The sequence below is a fragment of the Rhyacophila brunnea genome, unplaced genomic scaffold (assembly GCF_057557595.1).
Source record: "Rhyacophila brunnea isolate RB1 unplaced genomic scaffold, BYU_Rbru_1.0 scaffold_24, whole genome shotgun sequence".
Classification (NCBI taxonomy): Eukaryota; Metazoa; Arthropoda; class Insecta; order Trichoptera; family Rhyacophilidae; genus Rhyacophila; species Rhyacophila brunnea.
The window spans coordinates 14,158,923-14,178,517 of NW_028232904.1; the positions used below are offsets into that span (position 1 = coordinate 14,158,923).

General features: G+C 35.0%; 1 protein-coding gene across 1 annotated transcript; it reads left to right on the forward strand.

Annotated features, from left to right (window-relative positions):
* Nucleotides 1–7,508: 7,508 nt before the first annotated feature.
* LOC147069081 (uncharacterized) lies at nucleotides 7,509–17,612 on the forward strand. The gene is made up of 2 exons (XM_085950967.1): nucleotides 7,509–7,561; nucleotides 15,364–17,612. The coding sequence occupies exons 1-2, from the start codon at nucleotides 7,544–7,546 to the stop codon at nucleotides 16,471–16,473; spliced, it is 1,128 nt and encodes a 375-aa protein (XP_085807093.1). The 5' UTR covers nucleotides 7,509–7,543; the 3' UTR covers nucleotides 16,474–17,612.
* The last annotated feature ends 1,983 nt before the right edge of the window (nucleotides 17,613–19,595 follow it).

Here is a 19,595-nt window from a genome sequence, read left to right on the forward strand (position 1 = left end):
ACAACATCGAACCCTGCATCTCGTGGGTTTACGCCCCGCCCGTTGTATTTACCTCTATGCTACAAGGCGACGTACTAATTGCGACAAATTTTAACAATTGGCGTTTTTTAATACCTACTCATCAGCGTTCTTCTAAATCAAGCTACTTTGCCAATCGGTTTTTGTTTTATTAAATCAAAGTAGATATTGGAGAAATCGACGACGTTGGTTAGTAATTGAAGTAATAAGCAATTAGAACGACGCCTTGTAGCATAGAGGTAAATGCAACGGACGGGGCGTAAACCCAGAAGATGCAGGGTTCGATTCTCTGCCGGGGTGGCTTACTTTTTTCAAAAAGATTTTTCTATTGGTTATAATATATATTCTCAGAAAGTGTTTTTCAAAAAGATGTGGTGTAGATGCTGATGTTTATGTATACATACCTAGTATATAGTTGAACTATTGGCACTTTCTTCTTCTAATGATCTTTCAATAAATGAGACCTCCCCAAAAACAATACTGTATATATCGATTTTGGGGAGTTCTGAGTTATGAATGTCATGTTATGTTGTACATCTTCATCGGCATCGAATGGTGTATTGACCAAACATATACATGTATTAAAAACATTATTTAAAACAATTGTTAAGTTGCCTTCCCTGCAACAACGCTGTATATTATTCAAAATAGCCGATTTGTCGTCTTTTGATATATAATCTATAATGATCGATTTGATAAATTTTATATATATTATGAAGTGTTCTTAGATGTGTATGCGCGGATGGTCCCCATTGGTAATTCCATGTAATGTTTTATCAGTTTATTGCACCTTATACATTAAGCAATTTCTTAACTTTTATCCCGTCAGAAGTAAAAACAAACAGAATATATAACATATTTCTATCATATTGGATTAAGTAGATAAACATTAAAAAACTAGGCACATGCAAGTCCATTATCTTCTTCTTTTTTCTTTCGACCATGTCCGATCCTAATATGATCATATGGGCCTCCACAGAGTAGAGGTTTGTATTAACAGATTTTGTTTTTTACGAGAAATTGATGTCAGCCACTTGCTCAATCTATTAGGTCCATACCCTGACAGACACAAATTGAAAAAAAATATGTGTAGGTACTTGCCAGACCCAGGATTCGAACCTGGGACCCACGGTGTTATAGTCAAACGCATAAGCCGCGCGGCCACCATGGGTGTAAGTCCATTATAGTGTATAATAACTATTTCATTATGAAATATTCTCCACTGGGGCTGACGTTACTACTGATTACACAAACAAACAGTATTTAACCGTGAATTCAGATACTTACTGATAAACCTTTAATGTTAATTAATAGATTTTGTTTCCACTTTCAATATCGATTATATTAACAATATTGTCTGATTTTAAAACGGGTATTTCGGTATCAAAAAATACTGAGATACCGGTTTTTAAATATCGGTATTGCAGATGGAGTTTTTATATTTGAAAATTAAGGTAAACATAATATTCCTGATTATAATGATTAAATATGTTGCAAGTCGTCTCGCATTCAAATGTATTTTATTTTTTGTCCATGGCAGCACTATGATGAAAAGGGTTTGTATAAAGAGCTGGAGAAAAACAAACCATAAGTGCGAGTAAGAAAGCATTCCGCACGCTTATATCTGCCCAATATGCGTTAGAGTAAGATAGAATTTCTACTGCTGAATTAAATATTCTTTGTACATGTCACCGGTAAATATTGATTTGAATGACTACATTCATTTATAAACTATGAGCATGTATTGTTTTTGGTTAAATATAGATTTAGTGCTAATTATTTTTAATTAATTTATTAGAAAATATGGTTTACTATATTTTGTTGAAATTTGGTAGCCGTACTGAGAAGCAACATGATGATATAACGTTTCATATTTAAGTTGATAATAATAATATTGAGGTTTTACTGTGCGTTATACGCAAGAAACACGGCTTCATTTTGCCGAAGAATACCAACTATTTTTTATATTATTACTCTGAGGTTTTCATCAATGTTACAAGCCGAAAAAAAATACTTTTTCAATGGAGCATTTAAACAAACAATTACGTCAAATCCCAAATATTTGTGTACAGAGTTTACAAGATATTAAAAAACAATGCAGTCATTGTCGCAAACACATACAAAATACGTACAGTTACCAATTTCACCCACAGTTGAACTGAAGTGTACTGATTTAATTTCTATCTCGAAACTTATAATTACACCGCCTATCCTCGGGGGAATCCACTATAGGTCATAGATGCTCGGCATGTGTGACTGAACCCATTGACGTTCCATTGGGTTGGGTAGGTCATGCTTTGCATAGGGGCGATACATTATAAAGGGCGGCGAATGAATGAACGAATACCAATATTACAACTTTTGGGTGTAGTGGGAGTTTTTCATGAAGCAGACGATGCGGCCACTTCATTATATACTACATATCGATATCTTAGTTTTAAAAATAATTGAACCATAAATTCGTGTATGGCGTGAATATGTTGATAAGTCTAAAAACATCAATTCTCAGGGCAGTTCTTTGTAAGGTTGGTATTCTGTGGATACCACTGAATGACATGCATTTCTCCAATAATTGTCGACTCTCCGAGAAACATGTCCGGCTCGTTGCCATTTCATCTTTTTAGAGACCTCTATCTCATTGCGTACTCTTGTCTGTCTCTGGTGTTTTTTCTCTTTAACCCAACATGCATCTTTTCATATTACGTTGTGCTACTCATAACTTTTGGATTTCTTTTAGAGGATCAGCGCTCGAAATGGAAAATTTTACGACCCGGAGCGCTCGATAACTTTATAAAAATATTAACATAGTTATCTAATTATAGGTACGTGTATTTTAACTAGCTCAGACGGTAAAATTAATATTCCTACGAGACGGAAAGATAATTTTGGTGATTTTATAAACCGGAACGGCACTCCGGTGCACTCCGATCCATTACGAGCCCTGGTGTCTATGCATCTGCATACATACCCAATCATCTGATTGCAAACTACACTAAGACACAATGGGAAGTCACTTTAGAAGATAAGTGCTATTCAGGCGACCAAAATGTGCTCCGTGCCAGGTTGTTTCTGCAAGCAATCGCGGAAAACACACCACTGTTAATTGACATTTGTTTTCCAAGATAGACATGATTGTTGACTCGCTCGATGTAAGTGTTATTGATCTGGATCGGTTTTGGTTCAACAAAGCAGTTTATCATTACTTTTTTCTTCAAGATATTTTTCTTTAAACCTACATTGCAATATTCATTTCCAAGCTCCTGCATCCTGTTTTGAATATCTGGGTCGTTCTCAATGTATATATTGTAGTATAATATGTCACATTTAATTAATATTCTGATTTTATTTATTTTACATATATTATAGTAAAGTTGTATTGATTTACGGATTCGAGACCTGGAAGCTTTCTAGATGTTACCAGTAGCGCACCCAGGATTTAATATTGGGGGGGGCCCAAGGAGGAGAATGTAAATTAGTCCCATAGGCTCTTTTTCTTCTTCATATACTTATTTTTACATATTTTCACAATACATGGCGATATATTTTGTACAGTTTCTCCTAGTTTCTATTAAATTGGAGGCATAGTGGCGGAAACCGTTGAGCGTGTCATCAGCGACTGGCGGATTGGAAGTGACTTACAGCGAGCATGCTGAACATGTGCACCTAGTATGCTAAAACATTACTCAAATAATATCGGCTGTGCTACCCGCTTGGTCTAGACTTTGACGAGGGGCTAATTTTTAATTAATTTAAAGTTTTAAATAATTTAAAGGTTTAAAGTTTATTATAATTAAAATCAAGTATTTACTAAATTATACATATTTATAAACTTAGTTTATTAACTAAATAATAAACAGTAAATCACTTGACACAACCAGTTGTTCAGTGAGGCAGATATTCTTGAATGGCTTATGATTCCTGGCTTACCCTATGACCAAAAGTTTTTATGTCCCGGTTGCATTGGAGCACAGCATAATTATTATGATGCGGTCATTGGGCACTTTCCTCACTGGTACATTACTTACGAAGGAGAAGTTTCCAAAATAAACCCGTCTCATCTGCGCTGTACCTATACTTGTGCGCGGCGGACTACTGAATTTTACAATCGAATACCGGCGAATTATAGAGCTTGATTTTGTGCTTTCAACGAATAAAAATAACGGCAGATTATAATAGTTGTCGGATAATCGAGCGGCGGATTACTGAGAGTATACTGTATACAGTTTCCCGTATCACACTCCACCGTGAATATTATGTATCGGAAATAATATATGGTCGTATATTAAAGACCGTCCAACCTTTTTTGGTCGTATAGTACATACTGAGATAAAGTTCATGTCTAATTAAAACACGGTTCTTGTCGGTTTATCTATTTACATGAAGCCAGAAGCAAACAAATTTTGAAAATAATATACATATACTGGATTATAGTGGCGAAGGGTAGAGGTAGGCTATTAATATCCGCCATAAATAGTGGACATTAAACTTTGTCAGTCATACGTATTTGTTTTCATTGAAATAAGACTACAATGTACAGATGGTTTTGATTAGTTTTTAAAATTCAGCTAAACCTTGCGTAATCCAAGCTATAATAGATAATTGTCAAAAAATACTCGTCTATCTATAAAATATCTAAAAGTATGCAATTAATTCATACACAACTGGATATTTTGTAGATCGAATAATATTTTGTTATCTATTATAGTTTGGTTTTCTTCTTTCGACCATGTCCGATCTTAATAGGATCATATGGGCCTCCACGGAGTAGAGGTTTGTATTAACAGATATTGTTTTTTACGTGAAATGGATGTCAGCTACTTGCTCAACCTATTAGGTCCATACCCTGACAGACACAAATTGGAAAACAATACGTATACTTACCAGACCCAGGGGATTCGAACCTGGGACCCACGGCGTTATAGACTAATGCTTAAGCCGCGCGTGGGTGTTTGGTTTAGGCAGGGCTTAATGAATTTAAAAAAATGAACTAACAATATGTATTATAATATGCATTCTTTATCCAACGAAAACAGATAAGCATGCATGAAAAAGTGTGCACAATTTTATCGTATCGCCAAGAATATACCAAAACTATTATGGTTTGGGTAAGCAGAGTTTATTTGATTTTTAAAAACTAACCAGCACCATCTGTAAATTGTAGTCTTAGTTCAATAAAAACAAATACGTATAACTAATAAAGTTTCATGTGCACTATTTATGGCAGATCTTAACAGCCTACCTCCACCCCTCGCCACAGCTGGATTATTTGGCAGGTTAGGTTAAGTTAGGTTAGCTTAGTTTAGATTAGGATCTAATAAAATTGGAACATTATTGTCTGCAATGCTCCACGAACAACGCGTATTTTATATTTTACAACGTTTTTATTCGCTCGTATTTTTGTTTGTCCGGTTGTTGTTTATCCAGTACAAATCTTGCAATCGATGTTTAACTAACTTCCCGACTAGTTAGATATTTGAAACTTTTAGAATATATCAGAACACGATGCCAATGCATTATTTCAATACTTTTAGCCATCTTTAAGCAGAATTGAATTCATTTTCAGTTAATTCTGTTTTATATGGAAAGTTATTTCAGAAAAAGTAAAAGTAAAATACTATTATTGGTTGCTAAAGGGGTGGTCCTAGCAACTAAATTATTAATATATACGTGCGTTACTATGGAAATCAAAATGAAATATCAAAATGACATTTTAGTATTATATATGTGTTTGTTTGTTTGGTTTTAATTTATTTCATATCAAGTACAAGTTTGAGCATATTGAACATAATAAATAATTCAACAGAAATTTAAAAACGTTAAATGTAAAAAAAAAATTATCTTGTAATTATTTTTCATTTAGGTCATCTCTTTCCGATACGAAAGCTCACGGCGAACTGTGGTACGGTCAAATGTAAAACGTACAATTTACATGTCACAGATATTAATACGAGACACTTTATGCTCTATATGTCACATGTATCTCAAATATTGTGCTCTATCCGCTGCAATTGTTACTGTTTTTTAGCGATTACTAGGCTGTGGTTGCATACAAAATACCTATCATTAGATAATTTTATTAAAAATGATTCCGTTGAAATAATTATTATTCGTTCCTCGTATTATGCAGTCAAAAAGTGGTAAAAATTATATATTTTGTATTTCACAAAAAATTAATAGCTTTACGTTATGTGTATCTGTTTTAATGAACCGTTCAGAGTTGACAAAGTCGATTTTTTGTAATACTTAACAAATAATAATATAACCCGTCAGAAAACGTCAACAAAGTGATAACTATTTTAAAACACACATTACAATTAACATAATACAAATCAAATTCAAATCATATTTATTTATTTTACATATAATGAATATAACAAATTACAAATTAGTTCTGCACCTTGAGAGAACAAACAACGGATGCCCTCGATTCCTAAGGTAACTCCTCTGTATGCAATCCAATCAATGTAATGTACATTGTACGTATTACATTTTACCGTATCACATATCACCGTGAAATGTCGTACCGGAATGGGATGGCCGTATAGCATTGAGATAAAAAAAATAACGCGTTTAGAGACAGTAATGTTTCAATCTTATCAGATTCAATAGGAACATTAATCTATCAAATTTTGCATCTGTAATTTTTATTTCGTATTTTATTTAGAGATGAATTTTATCTTAAAACTATCCATCTAATCCCGATGTAACATCTCAATGTCTGCTGTGGTGAGTGATAATTATTGCTAACGTACAAATTTCTGGACATGATACAACCATGCAAATGTTATTTAGCGACCTTCTAGAATACCGTAATCCAGTTGCATTGAAGAAAGGGCAAGCTATATTGAATATATCTTGATAAATCATAATAGATTTATCATATAGATGAGAAATAGTTCTATCCAGATGGAGACTCCAAATCAAATGCAACGGAACAAAATGTACACGCCATCAATAAGTCTCAGTATTAGGCGGAGTCAATCCACTGCTGGATACAGGCTTCTCCAAGCACATCCCACTTCTCAGTAGTTATATTTTCACTGCCACAAAAATACATTTGTATTTTATCTGTCACGAAAGCCTTGGCATCCTCAGTCCATCGCTTAGCAACAGCTCCTGGCTTCTCTCGCCATATTATCTCAGTCTTTCGATGGGTCTTTCCCTCTGGGAATCCGAAGAGTATTTTTTTTAGAATACAGGATTCACCCATCTAACTTACATCATGTTTGTTATAAATAAAAACAGTGTATACCTACATAATATCTAAATGCATCAATATATTTTTTAAAGTGCTGTATATTTTTTTAGTTCATATTTGTGTGATACTATCGTCGGATAAAAGCTGACAAATTTTCTTTCTCGCGATGCCTCGGTTCGTTTCCCCTGTAGCCACTTTTACCATCGGCAGACGGACGGTTTTACCAGTCACCACGGAGCCAGATAGAATGCGTTTTTTCATATAAAAGTCTGAGGGTTGGTCACAATACTTCAGTCGACCCATCACAGCTTAACAAGCCACAGTAAAATGGCGTCTACAACATTCGTAAGTGGCAAATCTATAATTATAATCAATATTCTACGAATCAACAATTTTCATGTGTTAGCAACTTATCGATTTGATGGGAAATTCTAAATTCAAATTTAACAGTTTAAATCGTGAAATTTATTCTTTTACTATAAAAAGCAGTGCATCTTTTCATAGTTATTAATTTTACTATCGAATATAATAAAATCTATCATGAAAGTATTAACTATTTGGAATTGGTATTTAATCTGAAATATTAAATTTCAATAGGGAATCAAGTGTTTTATGCAATGATTATTAATCAATCGATAGCTTTTGGTGTGTTAACAAAACGGTTTATCTTCAAATTGGGGAATTCAGAATAATTATAGATCATCTCCAAATTAATATATAATATATAATATATATATATATGATTTCTACGGGGTTTTAATGTCTCTGTTCTGGCAGAACACACTAACTGGAGAATACTAGTTTTGAGTAATTTGACTTTGAAGTTGTTAAAATGTTTGAAATAATGGTCTATCACGTGAGTTTATTAAGTAATCGTTAAAAATATGACTTTAAAATAAAGACTGTTTATTTATTAAGAAGGTTTCCAGACGATAAAAATTGAAATAAGGAACATTTTGGTACTCTTAATGTCATTTTTTCGAATTAGTGTCTTCTGCCAGAACAGTGACGATAATATGTATTGATAACACATAATATAATTTATTTATATTTGTTTACACGAATAATGTCCGAAATAACTTTTCATTTCATCGATATATTTAAATACTCCAAATAACCTACCTATTAAACTTAAATTTAAATATGGGTACATACATATTATATATAATATGTTAGAGTATATACATGGAAACAAAACCCAAAAACATTTTTCTATTATAATTCTTGAGATTTAAAAAATCTTTAAAAAACGCGTTATGCAAATAACCATTTGTGAGGAGAATAATTATATTTTTTATTCTAAACGGAAATATCTAAGTCGATTTCTTATTTAATGATAAATTATCATTGTGTAGTACCGACTAAATTACTATAAACTCAAAAACTGATAATATATTGTATGCTATTATATATTATCTAAGTAGATATTAAAGTCTGTATTAGGCAAAATTTGCATGGCTAAAACCGAATTCTATGGATTAATATAAAACTGTCATCAATTAGAAAATTAAGTCTCCTAAAAGTCTCTAATAACTCTTTTTTTTTAATTTTTATAATCTATAATTAATTAATAAACATACTTTAGAATCTCACGGCTCAGTTAGAGTCTCATGTATATTTTTTTTATTTAATCAATATGTCATCGTCCGAATTCTTCTTTGTTTTAAGTGTGATGAATTAATTACTTTTGAGTTATTCGAGTTAGAAAATGAAATCATAAAGTTATGTACAAATTTTGTATTTACTTCAATGTAGACTTCTAGAAAAATAACATAATCGATTGATAGAATATAGTAATTTCAACAGAAGAAAGAAAAATACTACACAAAACTGTGTTAACTAATACATATCAAATTTAAATCGAAAAGTCACTTTTTCGTTATAACAATAGTGTAAGAAACGAGATACGATGTTTGGTTTGATGCAGGACAATATTATATTTTTAACTTCCTAGTTTAGACACAATATGTCATTTTAATCACATCTCGTTTTCGTGTTTATAATATTATGTATCTTGTTATCAGTGCGTATGTTAATTCTTAACCGACGTGACATAATTTTTTATAAATTTATTCTCTCGTTTTCTTCCCTCTTCAGCGATGACATTATCCAAAACATAGTTCAGAATAATTAGAAAGTTGTATAAAAATCACTTTGGCTATATTTTTATAAGTTTATCTTTTTTTTAACAATATCCGCTACAGGACATATGGGCCTATACATAGTGCTACATGATACATAACTTAACAGTTTTTTTTAACGATAAATAGTTTTTTTTACCAAACCCATTGAATGAACTCACCGACCACGCCTTGAAAAAAGCTTGCATTATTTTTTTTTTATTTCCTCGCGGGAATAATGAAGCTTTCATCAATTAATAAAATATGATGACAATTTTATTGATTTTTAACATTAGTAGTTTATGACGCGGATATCGAAACTATAAAGACTAAATAAAACAGTTGAGATTAAATTAATGGTTTGTGTAAATTATAGCCTGGACCAGTGTTTTACAATATTTTTGTAAAATCTCTAGGATCCCCTCTACCTGGCTGACAATAATATCAAATGCCAAAATGTTTAAATAACACAATTTACGTGTAAAACAGTAGAGTTATGTAGTTATAGGTAAAATTTCACCATTCACTGCGGACCTTTTAATTAATATTTCATTACCACATTTAAATAACATGCTAATTATATCGAATGGCCACCTGATGGGCAACGCACCATTTAGCATCAAATTGTGTGTAGGTACATACTATTTGATATTATTTATGCGTGACTATTTGACTGATACCTACATCCAAAGATAATATTTGAAATCGAGATACACCTATAATTACGTCCATAGACACGTATTCTGCATTAGCATCGCAGGCGAAAATTTTGATACACGGATAATCTTTGACTAAAATTAATGGGAAAAAAATAATATAACAAATAAAATGAACAGTGCGTAGTAGGCGGCGACATTTATTACTGAAAACTGAATTTCTTGATTCCTTGTTGCATAAAAAATTCACCTAGAAAGTAAAATTTATTTATAAGTGATATTTTTAAATGATTCATAATTTAAAAAAAGAAATATTTTTTTCTCTATTAAGAAAGTGGTTTATTTTTAGTCTTTTATCAAGATTTTGTGAATTTTTGTGAGAATCACTGACCTAGAACACATTTTAAAAAAATATATCCCCTGCGATGTTATTATACTAATATACTTTCGTACTTATAACCATTTTCATCAATTGAGTTCAAAATTAGTAATTTATTTATAAAACAGTCATTGTTTTAAACAGTGTTGATTTTCCTAGAAGCATTGTATGAATACATAATATGCATATATATTATTATTATCAAAGGCCACATAGATTTTTTTACTATCGTATTGAGACGTGATTTATTTTTTAATATGTCGAATATTATAAATTGTAATTGATCAATAATCGCAAACACGGATGTTGTCAATAAAGAGTTTGTGAAAAAATGTAAATTAAAATGCATTTATTTATTGTTCTTAAGACAGTGTTTGATAACTGATGAGTTCAGATTACTGTAATCTTACCATTATGTGATTACATGTAATATTAATGCTTTCGATCAATAGTTAGTTATTCACATTCTTTTATTCTACTTGGGCAATAAACCAATTTCACATACTACGGGAGAGATGACTGAGTTCGGACCGCCCCATATTAACGGGAAAAAACACAAGTTATTTAAGGCCATCAGTTGAGGCACGGTCTAAAAAGATCGTTGCTAGGCGATGCGCGGATTGCGGGTCGCGGGTGCAAATGACGCCTGTCAAACGAAATATTATTTGTCATATAAATCCAACATACGTCCATTTTATGTTCTGTTTATTGTTCTATTAGTAACAATAATAATATATTCATTGTCATGTTTTCTTTTTAAAGTAAATGGGTAACGTTTTTAGTCATCTTTACACGATTTTAGAATTAATTGGCCCGTCGCCATCACGCAGCAATGTGACGTGTTTCTGGCCTGGCTCGACGTTTTCTCACTGAATGCGAGCGAGTCCAAAATTTCGTCGCGCCTACAGTTGAAAATTATTTGCCGTTTCACTGATGCGTCACCTTTAAGTGAATATAATAGTATTTACTGCAGTGGTAATAATTAATGTGGCCGTAACAGAAACAGAGACGTGCAATCCTAATAAATAATTATGATCGTAAGGCCAAACGGGCACGACAGGCATTTGTGGGTGCAATATGTCTCAGCATGGGTGCGCATTATACCAGTGGATCAATTAGGGATTGCAATACCGAATGAAAATGGCAATACCGGTTTTTCGGTATTTAGTATTGAATACCGGTATTCGTTAAAACATTAAAAAACAGAAGTACTTATCAGTAAATACAGCTATTAGAATCTATTTAATACTATAGTTATAGCAAAAACCTACCTACATGTTGACATTTAAAAAATGTATTGTAGAACTGGTGAATTTTACAAATACGTAATTTCAATACATTGATAATATTGATTTAAGCTTTTAATTAAAATGCAAATAAGCCTGGCTGTATAATTACAGAATAATTGAACATTTTTCACGGATGTTTTCTATTTCGAATACTATTACGATAATAATTCATCGCGACAATCTATATTATTATATAAAACAAAGTCGGGTTAGTTACACCATTTATAACTCAAGAACGGCTGGACCGATGTTTATGATCTTTGATTTGTTGGATTTGTCTCCGCCCCTAATAGCAGAATAACTATTAAAACATTGGGTGAATCACGGAAAAAATAAATTATGAAGAAAATTCATTTTCTCATACATTTTGTATCGAACGGCTTTTGACTGATATCGATGAATTTAAAAGATGGAGCTCGCGCATACAAAAACAAAAGAAAATCACAAAAAATTTAAATCCGTATATAACGCCATCTCTGATACATGACAAAAACAATAAACAAACAAACAAAAGAAAGTATGAACATGGCGTTTTTGACAGTTGATTCAGTTCAGCCTCAGATAATACCGAAAGACTTTGTTGTAGACAAATAGCGATTTTGATCGTGATTTTCAAACGATAAGTTGCCTTCTAAAATGTTCACTTTGTGAGGTTATCAAATTTGTGAATGTGTGCGCATCGATAATTGCTTCATTATGTAATTTTGAATTGTGTGATTAATTAATTTTCCAGTGTTATTTACAATGCCGCGAGCCAGAAGATCTAATCTATCTATCTATATAAAACAAAGTCGGGTTAATTACACCATTTATTTTATAACTCAAAAACGGCTGGACCTATTTTTACGATCTTTAATTTGTTGGATTTGTCTTTGCCTTGAATAGCAGAATAACTATTAAAACATCGGAAAAATTCACAGAAAAATAAATTATGAAGAACATTCATTTTCTTATACATTTCGTATGAAACGGCTTTTTTGATGATGTTTATTGATGATATAGAACTGATTGACTGATTTTGGTGAATTCTTTTTGTTCGTCTCGGCCTCGAGAAGCTTTCTCGTGCATTGGAAAAGTAAGAAAATCACAAAAAAAATCCGTATACACCGCCATCTCTGATATATGAGTATTGCAATTCAGTAAAGTGCATCAAATACATCTTCAAATAATATTTCACCAAAGGCAGCGATATTGTGTTTTTTGGCGTTCAAACTCCCAATACCAACGATGAAATCACGCACTATCAAGTTTGTCAATATGTGAGCTGCAATGAAGCAATTTGGCATATTTTCTCGTTCCCCATTCATGAACGTTATACCACTGCTGTACATTTGGCGGTGCATCTGGAGAATGGTCAATGAGTTTATTTTAATGCATCGAATATTGCTCAACGTGCTGTAACACCTCCAGCGACAACATTGAACAGTTTCTTTTCAATTTGTCAAAGCGATCCGTTTGCACAAACGTTGTTCTACTCTGAGATATCACGTTATTACACTTGGAACGCTTCATCGAAGAAATTTCAGCGTCGAAAGCAAGGCGATGCGGTTCCTGATCATCCGGATGTGCATTCTAATGATATTCTTGGTCGCATTTACACAGTTCATCCGAAGAATGACGAATGCTTCTACTTGCGGTTGTTGATGGTAAATATTCGTAGGCCGACATAATTTGAATCACTTCAAACTGTCAATGGTGTAGTGTGTCCAACATTTCGTGCTGCATGTCAACAGCTCAATTTGCTTGAAAACGATATTTATTGGGACATGAATATCGCTGTAGCAATTGTTTCTGCATCTCCAAGTCAGATACGCACATTATTTTGACATGCTTCCCATCAAATCCACCTGAACTGTGGAACAAGTACAAGGATGACATGTCAGAAGACATTTTGCATCGAATTTGTGTCAGTTCAGAGAATCCCTATCTCGAAGTGAATGAGGAGATACATAACCAGGCTTTGCTTTTGATCGAAGACATGTTTTATCTCATGTGCGGCAGTTTATTAGTCAAGTTAGGAATGCCTACGCCACATCGTGGAATGAATGACGCTTTTAATCTAGAATTGGAACGTGAACGTGAATATGATCGAGATGCATTGAACCTATCGGTTCGATCGAATATACCAATGTTGAACCCCCAACAGAAGGAAGTGTACGATGCGTTAATGAAGGCAATTGATGATGAAAATGATGGTTTATTTTTCCTCGATGCGCCTGGTGGAACTGGGAAGGCATTTCTCATTTCATTGATTTTGGCCACTGTTTGTGCAAGATCCGAAATTTTTGTAGCAGTTGCTTCTTTTGGGATAGCGGCCACGTTGTTAGAAGGATGCCGAACGGCTCATTCAGCGTTGAAATTGCCATTAAACCTTCAAACGACTGAAACACCGACAAGCAGTATTGCGAAAAACTCAGCAATGGCCAAAGTTTTGGTAGCAAGTAAAATCATCACCTGGGATGAATGCACAATGGCGCACAAATGCGCATTGGCAGCACTCAATCAAACTATGAAAGATCTGCGCAATTACTCAAGATGTTTTGGTGGCGCAATGATTCTACTATCTGGCAATTTCCGCCAAACACTACCAGTCATTCCAAGATCAACCGCTGCCGATGAAATGAACGCTTGCCTCAAATCATAGACTATGTGGCGCTATGTGAAGAAACTTCAGCTGACGACGAACATGCGAGTTGCATTGCTAAACGATCCATCTGCCGAAGATTTCTCTAAGCAATTGCTGACTATCGGTAACTGCCGTGTTCCTGTCGACGAATCGAACGGATTGATTTCCTTTCCGCTGAATTTTTGAAATTTCGTCTCAGCGAAGGACGACCTCATCAACAAAGTGTTTCCGAACGTCATTGCTAACCACAAAAATCACAATTGGTTGAGTGAACGAGCAATTTTTGCGGCAAAGAACAAAGATGTGGATCACTTAAGCTTCACAATTCAAAATCAAATCGTTGGTCCAATGCATTCCTTCAAATCTATCGACTGTGTAATAAACGAAGACGAAGCAACCAACTATCCAACTGAATTTTTAAACTTATTGGATCTGCCTGGCTTGCCACCGCACAATTTACAACTGAAGATTGACTTGGTAGTTATCATGCTTCGAATTCTGAACCAACCAAAACTATGTAATTTATTTCATTTTGATTTGATTTTTGCACATTTATTGAACTTAATTCAATTTGAGTATTTTAATTCAACTAATAAGTTAACACAAGATTATTGATTCTGAGGCGGTACGAAGTTCGCCGGGTCAGCTATTTATATAAATAAATATTTGATCGATTTTGTTTTATTATTATTTCACCTCTGTTGGATTCAGTCAATATTTGCATTTTAGCAGCACATAACTGATTATTCATTTTCAAAAACGTAAGCGAGTGTGCTTTCAATACCGAAAATTTCGGTATTTTGGATTTTTTAAACCGGTATTTTGGTATTGATAAATACAAGAATACTGGTTTTGAAATCAGGTATTGCAATCCCTAGGATCAATATATTATATGGGCATGATAAATGTGCCAGAAAAAGTGCAGAAGTGAACAGTGAATTAATAATACATTATTATATTTCGGACATATTTTCGAAACAGTGCCATTTTTCGTATGCACAGTGGTATCAAGCCTTACTGTCGGTTCTTCTTTACGTTATTAGGCAGTTTGTCTGACAATATTGTTATTTATTCCAGTTCGCGTTCCTCGTATTGGCCGCATTTGTGTCGGCGGAGCCACCGGTGGGTTATGATTACCCGAAACCACCACACAAGCCATCGGGCGGATCGGGATCTTCAGGAATCGCATTCGGCGGACCGGGACCTTCGGGAAGCGGATTCGGTGGACCCGGACCTTCAGGCGGCGGATTCGGTGGACCCGGACCTTCAGGCGGTGGATCGCAAAGCATAGCACATGCTGACCATTCACATTCAGCAGGACCATCGTACTCCTCTGGACCCACTCACAGCTCCGGCACCTCCTTTTTGAGTGCACCTGCACCCGCACCTTCACATTCTTTCTCGAGCGGTCACTCCTACGCTAGCGCTCCAGCTTTCGACAGCGGCCCATCGTTCGTGAGCGTTCCATCGTACGCCCCTGCTTACGCCGCCCCACAAGTGCTGTCAGTCGCACCCTCCTACGCCCCTGCTCCGATATTCTCTGCTGGACCATCATTTGTCTCGCAGTCATACTCTGCGGCACCGATCGCTCTGCACAGCTACCAGAAGCCCCCTGTGGAAGTCGTAACTTTCGCTGTTGACCAACACCAATACGCGCCATCATTCTCTCCGTACTCAGCATTGTCAGCAGGACCAACGTATTCCGTCGGCCCATCTTTCGCTGCTGCACCGACTTTCGCCGCTGCTCCATCTTTCTCTGCTGGACCATCTTTCATCGCTGCGCCGTCTTTCGCACCCGCACAAACGTACTCATTGGCTCCATCCTTCGCACATGCGCCAGCTTTCTCAGCTGGACCATCCTTCTCAGCTGGACCATCCTTCTCAGCTGGACCATCTTTCTCAGCTGGACCATCTTTCTCAGCCGGTCCATCTTTCATTTCCCAGGGACCTTCTATCTCAACGTACGCTGCTCCAATTCACGCTCAACCAGAACCAAGACGTAAATCTATTCCTCTACCACCACCACCACCACCACCTCCACCACCTCCACCACCATCATTCTCCCACTCCGGAAGCGGTCATGTACACCAGCCAATCGTCGAATACGGACCACCTATCCCATCATCGTACGCGCCACCAAGCCACAGCCCACCAAAGCCCTTCGCCGAGTATGGTGTCCCATTTTAAATAATATACAATCCAATAGTCAGCATGGCCGACGGCAACCTGTAAAACTGCGTCGTCATGATATAAAACAAATACAAACATGTGTTATTTGCTAATAACGTCAAATGTACCTACCTGAAAATATTATTACTAATTAATTGTCTGTTATTGGGAATGGGTTTTCATTTTTTTAATGAAAACTGACAACGGAGTGGAGAATACGATGTTATCGATTTATTAAATAAATTTGATTGATTTCGTAAAAAATGCATTTTTATTTACATCTGTAACTATTTTATATATTCCTTTTACCAACCCCTTTATGCTATCAATCAAAATTACAGCGGTTTTCAAACATTGTCATTTCACGGTTCCATGACAAAACAGAACAGTGACAAAACAGAACAACGATAAATATAACTATTATCTTTCAGGAAAAATATAAATTATATATTGAAATTGACCTATCTCTATTATGTTGATAGATTTTTAATAGCACAGATTTTCAATACGCCATAATAAATCGAATTATACACCTAATTTCTGCATTCCTAATCGCTAGAAAGCCTCAAATAAACGGGACTTTGCTGGCAAGCTTTGGATATCTCATCTTAATCAATATAATATGTTCAAAATGATTGGGTGACTAGGTACAACGAAATAATGACCTAATCTAACCTAACCTAAATAGGTTCCACCAAAATTAATGTTTCATTTTTCCCCTGGCTGTTCTGTTTTGTCACTTTTCTGTTTAGTCCGTTTACCCATTTCACAACGCCCTACAAAAACTCATAAGCTCGTACCAGGCAATTAAAAATTCGTTTTCAAAATCGCATTTGATAGCTATTAAATTTTCTGAAAAGTATCGATTAGTGATTCGACGTTCAGCAAGTAGTCATACCCGACTTACCGCAATAAGGGAAGAGCAGTTTAAATTATGTTATTTCCTATAAAACAACCACAAAATCAAGCATTGCGTTAGAGCATGGGTGGCCAACCTTTTCAGCGGCCGGGCCAGATTTTAGAAATGAGATTTCCTACCGGGCCATACAACAAAATTTCTTTTATTATTTAAAGCAAACAGGAAATATATTGTTTTTTAAGAAGATATAACAACAATGCGAATCAAAAATATTTATTTGATTAGAGTTATGCAGTACAAAAAAAAATAATTAAAAATAAGCAAAATATAATAAAATTTAGTGAGACGTCTGATTTTGTTTGTCAGAATTAAGTGCATGGATGTTGTTGCTACACGCAAAACAGCTTTACAAAATGCTCATCAGTGATTCATGTTCTCATTTGAGATTTAATATGCTTTATTCGACTAAAAAGCTAAAGACGCGTGTAAGTGTTTCCAATTCCAAATTCCAAGCGAAATCATCGATACAGCGTGTTTGTAAAATGCAGGATATTTCTCCTTGTCCAAATATGTTTTGTAAAACTCTTCCAAACCAACCGATTGAATTTCTCCTTAAACTGTGCATCACAACACATTTCACAGTGTTCCATTTGTAAAATTCCTGGCAATAAATTCACGTCTATGGAGAATGGCGTTGCAAATGCATGAAAAAGCACATGATGCTTTTTAAAATCTTTAAATCGGTTTTCAAATTCCAGGTTCAAGTCGGATATTAATGAAGCGTATTTATCCGCCGCCATTTGTGTGACGTCTGGCTGTAATAAGAATGTAGGAAAGTGAGTGAAGATCTTTGTCCTTAACTGTTGTTCCCAAAACCCAAGTTTCATTTGGAATGCGGAAATAAGATCATACATGTTATTAATTAGTTGATCTTTCCCTTGTAGACGAGTATTAATAACATTTAGGTGGCTAACTATATCGACCAGAAATGCAAAGTCGCTAACCCACTCCTTGTCTTTAAATTCTGGGATACTTTTTGACTTGCATGCGAAGACTGATTGTATTTCTTGCTTCAAATCAAACACTCTTTTCAACATTTTGGCACGGGTCAGCCATCTTACTTCTGCATAAAATGTAATGTCATTATACTCTGAATCCGAAGACTTGAGAAACTCTTAAAACTGACGGTGATTCGACTCCTTCGACTTAATAAAGTTCACTGTTTTGATGACCACCTTCATGACATGATCCATTTTAAGGGACTTGGAACATAAATTCTCCTGGTGAATAATGCAATGACAATTTAGCATCGAAGTATTGCCAACTTTGCAGGCCTCATTTTCAATCAATTTTACTAAACCTTCGTGTTTCCCAACCATTACTGGAGCACCATCTGTTGTTACGCCCGATAGGTTGTTGAGTTGTAACGAAAAGCGATTCAATGTCGATGTAACAGCTCCTAGCAAATCTCGTGAGCAAGTAGTGTCCTTAAGTGGATACAGTGCGGCTAATTCTTCTATTTTGTTAAAATGGACATCAACGCCCCTGATAAAAATCGCAACTTGGGCGGTATCTGTTAGGTCTGTGCTTTCATCCAATGCTAGAGCATAAAATATGAACTTGGATGCTCGATTTTTCAAATTATCTTCAATATGTTTTCCAATGTCGTCCACACGCTTGGTAATAGTTTGACGAGACAGGCGAGACAGACATTTTTGAGAAATCCGTTTTCTTTTCTGGGCACAGAATTTCAGCGACACTCTCCAAACATTCCTTAACCATTTCACCATCTAAAAAGGGTTTCGATTTTGTTGCTAGTATCATGGCTATTGCATAACTAGCTTTTACATAGCATGTTGACTCTTGAGCCGCTCTAGTAAATATCCGATGTTGTGCAGAAAGTTTTCTTTTTAATTCATTTACTTGGTCTTGTCGAAATTGCCCCTCGTACTTTCAAGACAGAAACAGAATTATTGCATATCAAGCATATTGCCTTTGTTTTAAATTCCACGAAAAAATAGTTTATAGTCCATCTGTCGTGAAAACTTCTCAGTTCTTCTGTGACTCTTCTCTTCTTTGATCCAACGTCTTTACTACTCGACGCCATTGTTCTAGCAACTTGTACGCTTATCAATGTGTATTTAAAAGTCGATCGCAAGTATCACGAGACACAATATGGCGATAACGCACACAATGGAAGCGACCATGCGTCCGACGGTGCTTGCCAGTGCCACAGACTGGCGGTCGCACGACGCATCTCGCCCCGCATCCCGCATTCACG